The 16,018-nt window shown below is 39.7% G+C and overlaps 1 protein-coding gene across 3 annotated transcripts in view; it reads left to right on the forward strand.

The window, feature by feature from the left end:
- CACNA2D1 (calcium voltage-gated channel auxiliary subunit alpha2delta 1) overlaps positions 1–16,018 on the forward strand; it is a 390,747-nt gene that overhangs the window by 47,185 nt on the left and 327,544 nt on the right. For all 3 annotated transcript variants that reach the window (XR_009959084.1, XM_062581330.1, XM_062581317.1), the window contains exon 2: positions 6,065–6,146. Coding sequence is in view for 2 of the 3 variants with exons in the window: in XM_062581330.1 (XP_062437314.1) it covers positions 6,065–6,146 (82 nt within the window). In the remaining variant the exon portion in view is untranslated. The remainder of the gene's footprint in view (positions 1–6,064; positions 6,147–16,018) is intronic.

A 16,018-nucleotide genomic window follows, 5' to 3' on the forward strand; every position in this document is an offset into this window, starting at 1 on the left:
GGCTGGACACCTGTCAACCACTTGGTTTATACAGAACAAGCTTCCAATAGGATGGCCCAGCTCTGATCCTAATACTTTAATGTCAACACTTAATTCAAGGAATTACTTGTCGCTTGTATGAAAGACCTGGATGGCTGGAAATCTCTTGAACACACTTGTTAAACTGGGAAATGCAGTCACAGATAAAGAACTGAAGCATAAGGACCATATTTCATTGGGAATGACCAACAGTGAGTTGGTCAAGGCAGCTGAGTCAGAGAGCACTGTTCCAGTGGCCACCCTGAAAACTTTCCAGTGGAGATATTTAGGTGGGCTGCACTGGCTGTTTTATTTGGAAGGTGGAAGCAAAACAGCCATTCGAGCTGTGCTTCTGGGCTACAGAAGAGATGTCAGAGTTGAAGCAGTTAGCTGGGCCTCTGGGGGAGGATGGAGAAAGGGGTTCTTGGTACTTGGGCAAACATAGAGCTGGGCATGGTGCCACTCACAGTTGACCATTTCTATCCTTGAGCCTGCCACTGGATCTCCAAGGAGAGGAAAACCATTGCTTAGGACGTAGCCAGTCACTGGGGCGTGAAAGATCTGCTGTTTGCTTGCTGTGAGCATATTCTGAAGAGTTTGCAGCCTGCATTGATTGTAGGTAAAGCCGTCCTACCAGAATAAGGATGACAGATATGATACAGATATTAGGTCTTGCTCCACTCCTTGTTTCAATTTAACAAAAGCAAAATAAGCATTTCAAGCAAAGCTTTTATATTTTGAAAAAAGGAAGAACAAAAGGCTCCATCCAGCCCTTGACTATTGGACCCTTTTAAGTATGGAAAGTTCTTGCAGGCTACATGGCCAGCAGCCTGTCACCTTTGGGCAGATAATACAGATAAAGAGGGCAAAGAAGCAAGGTACTTTTATTTATTTATTTTTTTAATTAGTTGTTTTCTTTTTTCTTTTTTTCTTTTTTTGGTCTTGCTAACAGAGGAAATGTTTTTGCACATGGTGCAGACAATGCATTTTGTGAAGGCCCTCAGAAAACATGGTGTCCCAGCTTTCCCATAGCTAAATGCTATGAATTAATCTGTGCTTTGCTTTTATTAAGCAAAAGTTGTTCTAAATATTTATTAAAAGTTGTATGATTAAACAAATAGCTAACAGTGGCTATAGATGCCTATATCATCGTCACATTGGGATAAGGGGGGGGATCTCCAACACTTGCAACACAAGCACTTTTCACTTAGTTTTTGGAATCTGTAACTTCCTTGGAAAATGTTAGATGGCATACATACAGTATTTATACTATACTAACTAAAAAAAAAATTACTTGTACAGTAGCAAATTTCCCTGCAACAGAAAGGCGTTTCTGAGGAATATGTAATACTGAATGGTTCATAACTATAACGGTTATAGAATGAGTTGAGCATGTCTGTAGATGACAGATTTGAAGTTCATCAATTCTATGGTACCTAATTCAACTCTTATAAATCCTATAGCAAGATTTGGAAAATTCATTTACTGTAATATTGGCTACTTTTCTTGCTGTGTTTTTGTATCACATCTCAATTCTTTAATCCTCTTTTGTTCATCTTTGACTATTCAGTGTGGTTCAAGAACTGCTGCGTTATCAAGAGTGGTTTCTCGTAATTAATCTCGTAACCATGGGATTTTAGTGGTCTTTGCATCAGTCTTTCCAAGTCCAATCCTTCCCTCTCCTCGATTTAGAATCAGTGGGATTTAAGCACGCTGTATGACAGTTTGTTCAGTGTTTCACAAAACCTGCCTCTTTTACTCTGTGCAGAGTCTGGTTCTCTGTAAGTCTGTCCATTCACCTACGTATGTGAAATACAAGTACTGTCAGCTTAGTGGGTCATCAAAACACATAGCTGTATTAAAACTCAGTAGTTTTGCAGTAGAAGGTGTAAATGCTGCAACACTGGTAATTTCTGTTTAGCAGGTAATAGTAATTTGATTGTAATATATGTTCTTCTTTCATGTGTCCTATATAAATTATAATAATAATTTCTATTAGCACTAATGCTTAAGAGGCATAAAGAATGGCTGAGAATCTTGCTTTTATGGTAATTTTGTAGCCTTTTCCCCTTCCTTCACTGACAGCAAAAACTGTCCTAAAATGCCTCTGATTCTGAAAGTGAAGGTTATTCTGAGCAAGAAATAGAGTGGGGTTATTTTGGAAAACAAACCAAAAAAAAAGGGAAAAAAAAAAAAAAAGAAAAAGTACGGCAAGGCTTGTTCCCTCACTGTTTGAGTCAAATCTCATTTATCTTCCTTTCTCAACTGCCACTTTTCTATTGAGTTAGGAGCAATAAGATATGCATTTTTTTTCTTTCTGATAAACTGAGAAATATTGAACCATTTTAGAAACATTTTTCTTCCCTTTTGTTACCTACAGCTTTCATTATTTTAATTGTCATTTTCAGATGTTCAGATGTATGCAAGGAACTGTTCAAAAATTTGGGCAAAATGTAATCTTAACTGGAGAGGGCTGTATGTGGAACACCAGCATTACAAAATTGGCAGACACTTAAGCTGTATGCTTGCCTCTTTTAAGACAATATCCAGGCAGAAGGCAGGTAACAGGCCTTAAATTATTCAGTGTGTGTGGTCTATAAAGCCACGGTGTGTAAGTACATGAATCTGCTTTCCTTGAAGTCAGTGGAAAAAAATTGCATGGGTTTCAGTGGGAAAAATGATACAGCCAAGTAGTTCTCTATGTGGATCTGTTTCTTTTGCTCTTGCACTTGACCAGTGCTCTGTTCTGCAAGTAAGGTTTTGTGTACAGGCTCAACATAAAAGGAGATTTTAATGAAGCTGAAAGAAAGATTTCTTAGATTGGCACTATTTATTCCGAGTTTCGCATGGAGCATGACTTGGGGATTTCCTCTCACTTTAGGAAATATAATTGTGCTGCTAGGAAAAAAAAAAGAAAGAAAAAAATATAGAAAAAAAGATTTCTCTGCTGTCAAAATGGCTGTTAGGCTGGTCTGGATAAAACTATAATGTGGATGGATGGGTGGATGTAGTGTTGTGGGCGTTTCTTCATCAATCTGATCGCAGCCTGTGTCCAGCAGCAGAGTTACACGTTCTCATTGCCCAGGAAATGACCTGTGTCTGTCCCAGGTCAGACATTCCCCTTAATCATTTAAATAACTTAGAAATTTCTGCTGAAAGGCACATGTGCACGCTTTGCCTCTAGTCATCCCCCGAATGGGGAAGACCTGTGTGTGTGTGTCTGCGCACGCATACGTGAGCAAGGTTAAAATCAATTGGGTGGTGCAACGCAATCACTTTGCAGTGGGACACCCATTGCAATGTTGGTGCCAAGCTAATAGCGTTAGAAACAAGCTAACCTTGGCAGTGCCTTTCTGTTGCTGCCCTTTGCAGAAAAATGACTCCTGCTTCTTTAAGTCATGGGACTGCCTGTTTGCTGTGACAGCTTTCCAATCGTTAAATAAACTCTGACCATGAGCAGCTGTCAGACAGATATTGCACTGCAGGCTTCAGCTAAAAGGAGTACCAGACAAACATTTCAGTGCCTGGGGGGCTCTGGTTTTATTCTTCTAAAGGATGCATGCTGGAATTTTTTTTTTTTTTTTTGAAAGTGTTCTACTGAATCTGAATTTTCCCAAGAAAGCTTTGGAGTTTGGCTGTGGCAAGATTGGAGAAGTGACGTACAGAAATACAGACATTAGACTTTATAAATAATGCTGGTGAGGTTACTTGAATTCTTGTGGGGAGGAAAGAGTAATTATACTCAACTTCCACAGAGTTTTAGAATGCCATTTTAGCGTTTTTACTTTTAATAGTAGTCTACAAAAACACTTCCTAAGTTATTCATCTTTATTATGTTGTACCTTATTGTACTAATTGCTGCAAGAAAAGGTAAGAGAAAGATAGTTTCTACTACAGAAAGTCCAACAGGTCAAGTTGTATATGCAAAAATATGCAAGAAAAATCTTTTAAGGTAAATATACAGTCAATATTGGAAGGAGCTTGATTACTTAGTTGAAGATATAGCTAGGGAGGGAGATGGTCCTTCAATTGGAATGAAAGTGGACTTTCCCCATTTCAATCTAAATCAATATTGTCTAAGTTAACCTATCTAGAGTCAAGCATCTAGCCTAACTGTACTGAGGACTAGGAATTATTGTCATCTGGGGTTGCCCTAGAGGCAATGAACAGAGCTAGGTAGTTCAGCTCACCTTGTTTAGGTAGAAATGAGTCACGCCTACCCTAGAGATGCTGTTTTCTGGGGCTGTAGCAAAAGCTCAGTTTAAAAACAAACAAATCCCCCCCCCCCCCAAGTTTAGGTGCCTAACTTTCATTCCGGGTTCCTCTCGTTCTCTGTTTTGGCTGAAGAGCAAACTATTGCTGACTTAGGAGACAAAAGGCACAGAGAGGAAAATACCTAGTAATAAACAAAGCAATGGAAAATGGAAAAAGTCAATTTAAAAATCAATCCTCCTTGATTTCTTCTATCGACTCTTCTTAGAAATAGCATCCAGAATTTTTATAACTGAAGTAGATCGTAAAAAAGAATTCAGTGTGTTCAATTATGTATTTTATGCTTTGGAAAACACTTGTGTGTAATGATTTCTCTGTTGCACTTTTTGTGTACTGCATACTTTCACACAGAAGAACAGAAGATATACAAAGTGGCCTGATATCAGGGCAAGGCAAGACACTTTTTCAATTCCTTCTCCTTCCAGTATCCACTCATGTAGTTTCCCATGAAAAGGCTCTATTGCTACTGAAGCACTTTACTAATTTATTATCAATTTATTGTTACTGTGAGCAGACTGAAATTTTAACAGCTGTAACAGTACCTACCCATGCCCATGGACCTGTCCCAGGAGGCATTTTTAAAATTCCATATATCGCATTTTCATCAGGACTCAGTGTTTTGTGCACATCTTGTTTCTCTATTCTTTGCAGAGAACTAGATGAGTATTTTATACACTTGAACTCTTCCTATGAGGACTTTTTTTTCCATTTTTCTTTTGGTTGTTTTTATAACAAGGTGGTTGTGGAGGAGAAGAGGAGCTGTTGTGTAACTAAGAGTGACAGAGGTTAGAAATTTTTCAAGGTGAGAGCGGAATTATTTAGGACAGTGAATAGGATTAATTGTGAGATAAATGATGAAATAAAAAGTGAAAAATGGTAATAGGGAGAAATAGGAAACTTTCAATAAGTTCTGACTGTGGCAGAATCTCTCAGATGTGAAACCTGCTTCCAGTTGCCATTTTTCTCTGCTTGTAATACCTGTTGGCTGTGAGTGTCCTAGCAGGCTGCGCATAGGTGCATGGTAGCAGCCTGTACTGCAGCTGGCAATAGATACCAACAGCATGCTTGATTTTACAGGCAGCTTAGTGTGGTGGCCTCTGCAGAAAACTGTATGAGAAGAAGAATCCTGTAGAGGTCATCAGGACCTAGTAGAGGCTCTGTTGAAAATAAATAAATAAATAAGAAGTGGTAAATTAGGCTCTATAACATCAGGACCTCGGTAACTGCCAACAAGGAACAGCTAGTGTGATTTATTTTATGGTAGGGATGATGTCTGGAGACCAACTACCAGTCAGACTTCAGGTGATGAGAAAGAAAAAAAAGTGTCTTAGATTTGAGTCAGCAAAAGACAACACTGTTAAGATATAGTATTGAGTATTGATACTCATTATCAATGAGTATTTTGATATTGTATCAAATATTTGAGTATTTTGGCCCATTCCAAGTAAATGATTTTTTATCAGTCAGACAATTCTTGTCCATTATCTGTTCATTTATGTCAGTATAGTCTTACTTTTTGCCCCTTTTGTGTGCTAAATGATTGCATGCAACCTCCTCACGTTAGGTTTTTGAAAAGGTAAGAACTTGTATAAGACAGTGAGAAAAGGAAGATAGAGAGCATGTCTGAAGTAGACTCAAAGCCGTATAAGAGGACTTCAGCACCAATCTACCACACAGTAGTTAATCTGTCAGCTTTTATTTGTGTTTGAGATCTTCATAGATATTTGCCATTGATCTGATTGGACATCTCTCTCTCTCTCTCTGATTTCTGCAGGATAAAGTCATGGGTAGATAAAATGCAAGAAGACCTTGTAACGTTGGCGCGAACGGCAAGCGGAGTGGACCAGCTTGCTGCGGTGAGTTAGAAGACATGTCTTAGACTGCAATAATTAGAAGAGTGAAATGAGTGGTGTGCATCATCTAGGCATTAAAGTTATCTCATCCCAACACAGTAATACATTCTGGGGAATTATACTTGGTAGTGTTTATTTTCTATAATGTTTACTGAGAGAGAAATGAGTAACAAGCACCCATTAATTCACTCTTTTTAATTTTGCAGCACTTGCTTATTGCTAATATTTAATCAACTTTGCAGTAATATGACACAAGATCTACCATTATTACAACCTCCCACCTGAAGCAAGCTTTTTTATATTATGTGTTTGGCAAATACAGTATCCAGAAAGCAACCATTCAAGGCAATGGAAAGTTCTGCTCTCTCTTTGAAAGGAGAGACCATTTTCTGACAGGTATTCACTGAACTGAGGCAACCATTGTTGGTCAGAAGAAATGAAGATGAGTATAAAAACTAGTTCTATTCGACTATTCTGATTTAACCCAAAGTATGCTTCAGGGAAGAACTTAAAATTCTTGTATTACTAAGAAGAAAGTTCTGCACTGTTTTATGGATGGAGGCAAATATATTTAAAGCACATTTCATGATTGCAAAAATTACAAAGTCACAGTTCAGGAAATGCCAGGATTAGGCTGCCTATACAACTTTGTATGTATATATCATGATACAATATACAACCAGACATGAACTGGTTGAAAGGCAGAGCTCGAAGGGTTGTCATCAGTGGCGTGGAGTCTAGTTGGAGGCCTGTGGCTAGTGGCGTCCCCCAGGGCTCAGTACTGGGTCCCATCCTGTTCAGCTTCTTCATCAATGACCTGGATGAGGGGACAGAGTGCCTCCTCAGCAAGTTTGCTGATGATCCCAAGCTGGGAGGAGTGGTTGACACACCTGAGGGCTGTGCTGCCATTCAGAGAGACCTGGACAGGCTGGAGAGTTGGTCAGAACCTCCTGAGGTTCAACTAGGGCAAGTGCACGCTCCTGCACCTAGGGAGAAATAACCCTAGGCACCAGTACAAGGTGGGGTCTGACCTTCTGGAGAGCAGCTCTGCAGAGAAGGACCTGGGAGTGCTGGTGGATGACAAATTGACCATGAGCCAGCAATGTGGCCTTGTGGCCGCCAGGAAGGACAATGGTCTCCTGGGGTGCACTGAGAAGACTGTTGCCAGCAGGTTGAGGGAGGTGATCCTGCCCCTCTCCTCAGCCCTGGGGAGGCCTCATCTCGAGTACTGTGTCCAGTCCTGGGCTCCCCACTACGAGACAGACATGGAGCTACTGAAGAGAGTCCAGAGTAGGGCTACAAAGGTGATCAGAGGGCTGGAGCACCTGCCCTGTGAGGAACGGCTGCGAGAGCTGGGCCTCTTCAGCCTGGAGAAGAGAAGACTGAGGGGGGATCTGATCAATGTGTACAAGTACCTGAAGGGAGGGTGTCAAGGGGATGGGGACAAACTCCTTTCAGTTGTCCTGTGTGACAGGACAGGAGGCAATGGACAGAAACTGAAGCACAGGAAGTTCTGCCTGACCGTGAGGGGGAATTTCTTCCCTGTGAGAGGGACGGAGCACTGGCACAGGTTGCCCAGAGAGGTGGTGGAGTCTCCTTCTCTGGAGATCTTCAAGGCCTGCCTGGATGCAGCCCTGTCTAACATGCTCTAGGTGACCCTGCTTGAGCAGGGAGGTTGGACTAGATGATCTCCAGAGGTCCCTTCCAACCTTACTGATTCTGTGATTCTATGACATGATCCTGTATTTCCCTCTTTCTTTCTTTGAGCAAGTCCCATGCCTCTTTCTGTGAAGCAGTGGATCTGTGGATGATGGAGGATTGTGTAAAGAAAGGAATTTTTCAGATTAGGACAGGAACTGAAGTTATTCTGTCAGCCAACAATAGGCCTTTTTATTTATTTATTTAATTATTTATTTGTCTGTGTGGAGATAGACCTGTATTTTTGCATTTTCTAAAAAAATGTTGTTTGGAAAATGCATAAGTTGTTTTTTACTATCAGCCAAGATAGAATAGAATCTTAACAAGCCAGGTTCAAGTATGAAAAATGTTACTTATCCAGGTGATTATCATAAGCACAACTTAAAAATCAGTCTTTCTCTGCCTAAAAAAAAAAGTCCTCAGAATCATCCTGGAGAAGATGCATCCCAAGGAAAGGCTCATCGAAACTGATTAGAACCTTATAATGTGTTCCATTTGACAGAAAGAATATTAAGTTGAGAAAGTCACATTACTTAATGAGGTTTTAGATTGTCTGAAAAAATATTATCTGTTTGCTGTTATAATGAAGGCAGCTGAGCACTGTGCTGGGGAACTGAACTTGAAGCCCTGAGATTTGGTTTTCAGAAGTCATAATCTCTCCAAATGAAGTGAATGGTAGATGCACTTCAAAGCTATTAAGTGCAATATGAGAAGCATGCAAAAAAAAAAAGAAAAAAAAACAGATCTTAATTCTCTCAAATTTGACCTGAAGATTCCTATGTTATCCAGACATATACATAGCTCGTGTATCCTGGCACAGAAGTCTCTTTACTGACCAATAAAGAGAGCAGATTACAAGCTTGTATGTATGTTTACAAGTAGAGGTTACGTGTAGATGTCTCAGGTTAGATGAGATCATCACCAACCTGCTCAGGGGAAGACTGTATCGATGCATACACGAGGGACATAAATGAAGGTCACAGAGATGATTTTGGTTTTAGTCTTTCCTAATATATGAGTTCTTGATATTACAACATATTTTAAGGCATTAGTTACAGATACATTACAGATACATTAGTTACAGTTTTTAATCTTGGAAAGACCCAAACAAGCTAAAAAAAGAAGATCTTTAAATTCTAAAGCATCAGATTGATACATACATGGGACTGTAGCTTAGGTTTTCAGCAACACAGAAACATCACTTGAACTTATTGAAGAACTGTAAGGTTATCTCAACATGGAAAGCTGATGAGAATTTTGTAGGTGGGTCTCACATAAATGTGATGGTAGAGGGTGATAAGGCTTGTGGATCATGCAAACTACTCCAGATTTTGATGAGGAGTTTCCACCAAAAGAATGAAATTTCCATTTTGCTCATCTGATCTAGTTGTGAGTACATTCTGCTCCATACTGGCCATGCCTTTTTTCCCCGCACCATCCCCTCATTCAAAATCATACTACTGACTTGCCAGTGGACTTCGCATTTCTGCTGCGCTGGATGGGCTAGCTTTCACTCATCGACACCAACTCTGTGTTTCTCTCTCAGTTCCCACCTTTGCTGCCTAGCCTGTCTGCCTTTCTCCCTTATACAGTCTTCCTGTTCCTCCTTTGAGATTTCTGCCCTAAATTTGTTCCCAGTTCAGCCTTCCTCCCTGGCCTCTTTATGGCCTTGGCATTTCCAAATTGTGCTGTCCAAGTGTGCGTGGCCTGATTGCACTTCTCTTTAGCAGGTAGTTTCCTTCCCATTTCGCACCTTTTCCTGCATCACAACTTCCATTTCTATTCCTCCTGCCCTCTCCAGTCACTTCTCTTCTTATTCATTGCCTGCCATTTTCCAGTTCACTAACCCCTAGGTCTCTATCCCGATGAAACGATGTCTGTTCCTCATTGAGTTTTCATCTCCTCTCTATGTGGATCGTTCAGACTCTTTCTCCACATTGCCTAGACCATGAGGGGGGCAGAGATCACCTGAGAGAAGACAGCAAGTCTGAGTTTTAGCTGCAGAGGATGTGGGATGCTTGCTAGTTCAGAATATGCTTGTGCTTAGGATCTTGGGGATTTAGATGACAGATCTCTATGGTGATCTGCACTTGTTTTCCAGGCTAAAAGTTTGCTACTTTGGGAAGTGTTCACCGAGGAGCAAAAAGTGTACCTTTGGAAAACTATTGAAGATGTCAACTTCTTAGTCCAGAGCATAGGGGCAATAGAGCATGTCAAAGTGAAGTGATTTATAAAGGGTTTCTAACTTTAGTAAAATAATGAACTAATATCTGAACCATTTTTTCTTGGCATTTCCAGAAAACAAAGCATAGTAGAATAGAAAACAAAAAGCCAAGAGATTGGTCCTGTCACTGCCCCCCTGGTGGAAAATGCTCGTTTAAGTAGATAGCTTGTAAGTTTACCAAAAATTGCTAAAAAGTCTGTGGGCAAACATAACAGCATGTAATGCTACCGGCTATACTTATAACAAGGTGACATGCGGGCTGAAGAAAACATTGGTCTGTAAATTGTGCAGGTAAGTTTCCTTTCAAAAGCTAAAATTTATAGCAGACTTAAAGCAAATCACGAGTTATCTCAGTGGGTATTCACAAAGTGGGTTAAAATATGCTTGTAATCCTAGAATTGAAAGCTTGGAAGTGATATGATTCCATGTAAAATATCCCTGTATGTTAAAGCCATTTGTTTGACTAAATTTTCTTCTGTCCTTCACTAGTCACAAGTTTTAATTAGTTCTTCTCTCCACAAGGAGAACGTAAAGCTCCTCAAGGTGTGACCCGTGCAGTTGCTCCCGCTTTCATCTTGTTTACAGGGTATTGTTGTTCCTTCCAGATTTCAGCGTTGCGTTTTTTTTTTTTTTTTTTTTTTGGTTTCCCCTCTACTCCCACTCATTGCCTGTTTAATGTTTAGTCAGATCTATTCTTAAATGAACCAGAGTCTTGCAAAAATGGAAATTACAAGAAATTAAGAACAGAATGCTTGCGCGCCTGTTGGTTTTATTCAAAGAACTTGCCTTCAGTTGTTCAGGCTGTGAAAATGCTGAACGGTTGGGCTGAGTTTTCATCTTTGATTGTGTCCCATCACTTCTAGTAATTCTTTAGAGCAGGCAGTTTTCATGTTTTTGGAAAACTTCATTTTTTGGTGTGTGTGTGGAAAGAATGATTAGTATAAGAATAGGGAGCGTATTGCTTCTATTATAAAATAGTTGATATGACCTTTGTGAGCAGCTGTAGTACCAGACTGTAGTGTAGGGGTGGAAAGCTACACTTTGTGTAGGCAGATTTTAGGAGGAAAAAAGTCTTCCCATGTTCTAGGGAAAATCTATTTTGATTTGGCTCAACAATGAGGTGAAAGCCCGTAGCAAGGACGTGTAACAGATCGTAACCGTTTTACAGCCTGGCCTGTCTCTCCCTGGACACGGTGGAGGAATCATACCGATTCAGCTGAAGTTACTTTGCGTGCCTTGTATATTTGTGTCTTCTATGGAGATCCCTAAAGCTGTCCTGAAGATATCTCTCAAAGCTGCGCAGTCGCCGAGTTCTCACGCAGAGTGCGTTAGTTTTTTGAAAACCAGGGCTTCTCTGGTTAGCTGCTCTTCTGTGCACGTGTATGGTGTTTCTGCCCGAGAAGCCTCGTTGGAGATATTTCTGGGTTCAGCGGTGTGATATATTTGCTTGCAAGTTGGATGTCCTTCACTTTTTGTGCTGTAGCAAATTATACTGCACAGTGATCTGTTCTGGAAAACTGTAAGATATTTTGTCTTTTTTCTGGCCCCGGTGGAGAAGCGTAGGAGGATTGCCAGAGCCCTCAGTTCATGTGATTTCAGTTGGGGGAACTTTTGATTAGAGAGACAGTGAAACCTGATATGTAATCTCTATTTCCAAAGGAGTAAAGAAATTCAAATCTAAACTACCACTAAACTCTTCAAGTTGGAGACGTGTTAGGTGAATAAGAGACCTGTTAAGATCAGTGCTTGTGTAAAAGTCTGAATTACTCTGTAATGTAGAAATAGGTACCTGAGAAGAGAGGTGTGTGTCTGTATGTACATGTGTGTGTATATATATACATATATATATATAAGGTATTAACATTCAATATGTACTCAGTTTGACTGAATCATGTATAAGGAGAGGAATGCCCTGAGAGGAGGAGTCACTTTTCTCTGTTCGTTGAGAAATTCCTGCAATGACTTAGAATCATAATATTATGCTAGTGACTAACCACACTTCCTCTTGCTTTTGGATAGGTAATAGAACTACTAGATACTTAATGATAGAAACTTCCATTAATCACAACTTTTTAAAACATCTGTATGGTGAAGACACTTGGTAATCTACTCATGAATATTCCACGTGGTGTTAAAAAGAGAAATTATTTGGAAATTTATTTAATGAATTACTTCAATAGTGAGTGTTTCAGAAAATATGAAAATGCAGATGGACATTTCACACACTCTTTCTCTTAGTAGTAATGATGATAGCAGTCGAATACTTATAGTAAGCAAATTGCCAATAAAGCTTGTACCTCACTGAATTAGGAGGTCTAAATTGAGGCTGCAGTTATCCAAACTCTTATCCAAGCAAAAAAGTTTAACTGGAGTAAAAAGAACAGAGTGAATAGATATGTGTAGAAGTTGGAGAAACAGGCAGAAGCTGAGGTTTTATATGGTGCAGAGACAAAACATCTTTAATTTACAGATTGTTTTTATCTCTAGATGATTTGGCCATACTGAGAGAATCCTGGTCTGACCAATAGCTGAGCTCAGATTTTCATTTAGAGCTTTAACTCCAGATCGTTATTCCTCTAAATTAGTTATGCTAAATTATTAGTTTGGTGATAGGAATCAATAAGAATACTAGTAACACCAAAATTTAAGTTCTGTTATCAGGAAGATGGGTCGTGTTTAAAATGTAGTTTCTCATTGTGTCCTTTAAGTCTGATTTATACTGTGTGGGAATGGTTTCACAATGATCTTCCAAAAATGGTTTGTGAGTCTTCTTTTAAATACTGCTTTTTTAGATGTTAATTAGTTTAGGCAAGGGCTGAGATAACTCCAAATTGGATTAATTGTTGTAATTAACAACAATTAATGTTGTATTAATGGTTGTAATATCCTCATCATAGTTCCAGTACTGCAAAGATTGTTTCAACAAGGAAGTTAGAAATCAAGATGCCAAAATGCTCAGCTGGTAAAAAATTGGCAGAGCTCCACTGACTTCAGTGGATTATATTGATTTACATTTGCCTAACAACTTCTATTTTACATTTCAAGCAGGTAAAAGGTACTTTTGGGAGAAAAATAATACATTTTAATGTATACAAGGAAGAGGACATACTGCAGTCTCACTGCTGATGCTGTTGCCCAGCCATATTGGATATTTTTTATGATTTAAATAGATTTTTTTTCCAAGAAGAAATGGAAAGTTTATATGAAGGTATTGTATATACAACAACTTGGGACTTGCAAGCTGGAGGACAGGATACATGGGAAAATAGAAGACTGTTAAGGAGGCACAAGATGTTGAATGCGTCTTTAAATGCCTCTTAACAAAGAAATAGTTTCTTACTACTTTTTGTCCCTTTATGTTAAAAATTGTAGGGTTTTTTAATGATAAAAAGACATGTAATTGCCCTTTCAACTTGAAAAGTTTCATGTGATTTTTGTCTTGCTGGTGAGCTCTGTGTGTTGTCAGGTGTTATAAAGCTGTTCTAGTGTAAATGATATGCAGTCCCTCAGAGCAAATAGGCTTTCAGGGAAAAATATGAATGTATAGACAGTCATTTAAAATAATTAAAATCCATGCAGCAAAATAAATATTGAAATATTGAGCGCATACATGTTTTCATTAACTGCTTATCAGTAGACATTTTGTCTTTGTGCTCAGCTTTTTGCATTTACTAAGTGCAAAGTCACATTCTTTACCTATCAACAGCTACTTCAGCATGCTCAGAAAATAGGTGGAGATCCTACTGAATTACAGAATTAAATAATTAGTCACTTTTTTGATAGAAGTATGCTCAGCTTCCAGTTTGACAGTAGACCTTTCACAGTAGGACCCATGACTAAGCTAATTGACAGCTCTTTTAATTTAATAAACTGCAAAAATTTCTGATTTCCAGCTCCTAAAATACCTCTAGGGACAGGGCAGGGAAGGGAGGGACCCTTGCAGTGCGCAGGAAGGCCCTCGAGTGGAGGGTTTGCCTGGTAGCGACGCACAAGCGTGTCTGTTCCAAATTGATTGAAGCAAATCGGACTTTACATAAACACTGTATTAAAAACGCGGGTCTGCGTTAAGAGCCTCGACGTGACAAATACGCTGGAACTGCACTGTGACTGCTCTGGGGGAAAAAAAAAAATGCCATCTCGTACAGCGTAACCTCTTCAAGCGGTGGGGTAAGTGAGTAGAAGAGCAGCGAGAGATGCTCTTCCGAGGAGTGCTAGCCTCCGAGTCCGCCCCCGTTTCGACACGCGGCCGCAGAAGCAGTCCGTGCGTGACGCTCGCAGGGCACGCCGTCGTTGCAGGCCCGGAGCCCGGAGCGAGCCCGTGCCGCGCAGCGTGGCCTTCGCGCGCCGCTGGCGCGGACGCAAACGCGGCTCCTCCCTCCGCAGTGCAACGGAGAAGCACGTGGGTATTTGATATGCGAGGACAGGTTCCAGTCACAGAATCAGTGGACCAGCAGCGTGAGCATCCAGGAGAGCTTCCTTCTGCCAGCAGGAATTAAAAACCCGGCAGTAACTTTCTGTTGGGCTGACCGCAGATTTCAGCCACGACGCTGCTACGGCCTGGAGGCTCTGTGGGCAGGAGGAGGCAATGCGCTAAGTTTTTACACGTACAAACTATCCTATATAGTCTTGTTCTCTGCATTAACTCTATAGGGGTCTGTGCAAGGGGAGGCTTGAATAGCCTTCTTGGACTGAGTGTCGAATTTGTACCTGCTCGTGTCTTCCCTACTGTAGCAGGCGGTCTAAGGTTTCTGGTTTGAAAGGCAGCGTGTCGGACAAGTTAGCAGTAAACATTATCATCCTTACCGTTTTTCTCTATGATATGGGTGATATTTAGTTAGATTTCTCTTTATTAAAGGTCACAAAATTAATAGGATGGATTTGTTGAGGATTTATAAACTTTGAAATTACTTATTTTAAAAATTAAGCCAATAAAGATGATTGAAATTTCCATTTTTTTTCCCCCCAGCAGCTTTATTTATTTATTTATTTATGTTGACTTTATCAGGTTGGATTCAGCTTGAATATTCTTTAACCAAAGGCAGAGTTTTGCTCCTCATGCTAGTCTCTGATGAACTACCAGATGGACTCAGGGATGGTATGACCAGGGTCCAGAATATGCTACATTCATCCTTGCTGAGGTTAACATAATGAGAGTTTTATGATTAAGCAAAGGATACAGAAGAAATGTGCAAATCTATTTTATTTGTTTATTTATTTTATCTAAAGTGTGGCTTGGGGTTAAGAATAACATCCCAAATACAATTGGTTTGTATTTTATGGAAGTTCTGTGGACTTTGCAGGGCTGAATCTCATTTGAATGTTCTGACCATTATAGATTCTGATTAATGTGCTACTATTACCCAGAATTTTAAGACAACTTCTGACCCATAAAACATACATGTATTCTGCAGTGCTTTAAGAAAGTAAAGCAATGCTTAAATAAGTGGAGCGTGAATATCAAGGACTTTCTTATTCAGTCAATAAACTGTGGTGCCCAGAAAGGTGCATTGTGGCTGATCTCAAAACTGAGAAAATAATTGCATCCGTTCTTTCCTCCTTTTGTCTTTTTGTTGTCCATAACAGAGCAAAAGACTGACAGACACTTTTTTTTTAGCATCAATTGAATTAGAGAAGAATTTTTACCTGTATAAAACAATATAACTAAATTTTTAAGCAAAGTGCCATTTTTTTAATTTAAAAAGTAAAAAGATTTTGAAGCTACTGAAGTGCTTTTTATAGACTTACCAGATTCCTGCTTTTAGTTTGTTTTAATGTTTGCAGAAACTTTACTGATTTCAGGGCCTTTTTAATGAATGCTTTGGTAGGTCTGTCACTGCTGTTTTCTGCAAACTTGCACTTTCTTGTGCATGTTTTTCTAAGGAGCAGAAGGAGAAAAATGTGAAAGAAAGGAAGCAGCTTTGTAGATTTTTGTAGGCCCTGTGTAATGTGTAGA

This window comes from Rhea pennata, chromosome 1, assembly GCF_028389875.1.
Source record: "Rhea pennata isolate bPtePen1 chromosome 1, bPtePen1.pri, whole genome shotgun sequence".
Taxonomy (NCBI): domain Eukaryota; kingdom Metazoa; phylum Chordata; class Aves; order Rheiformes; family Rheidae; genus Rhea; species Rhea pennata.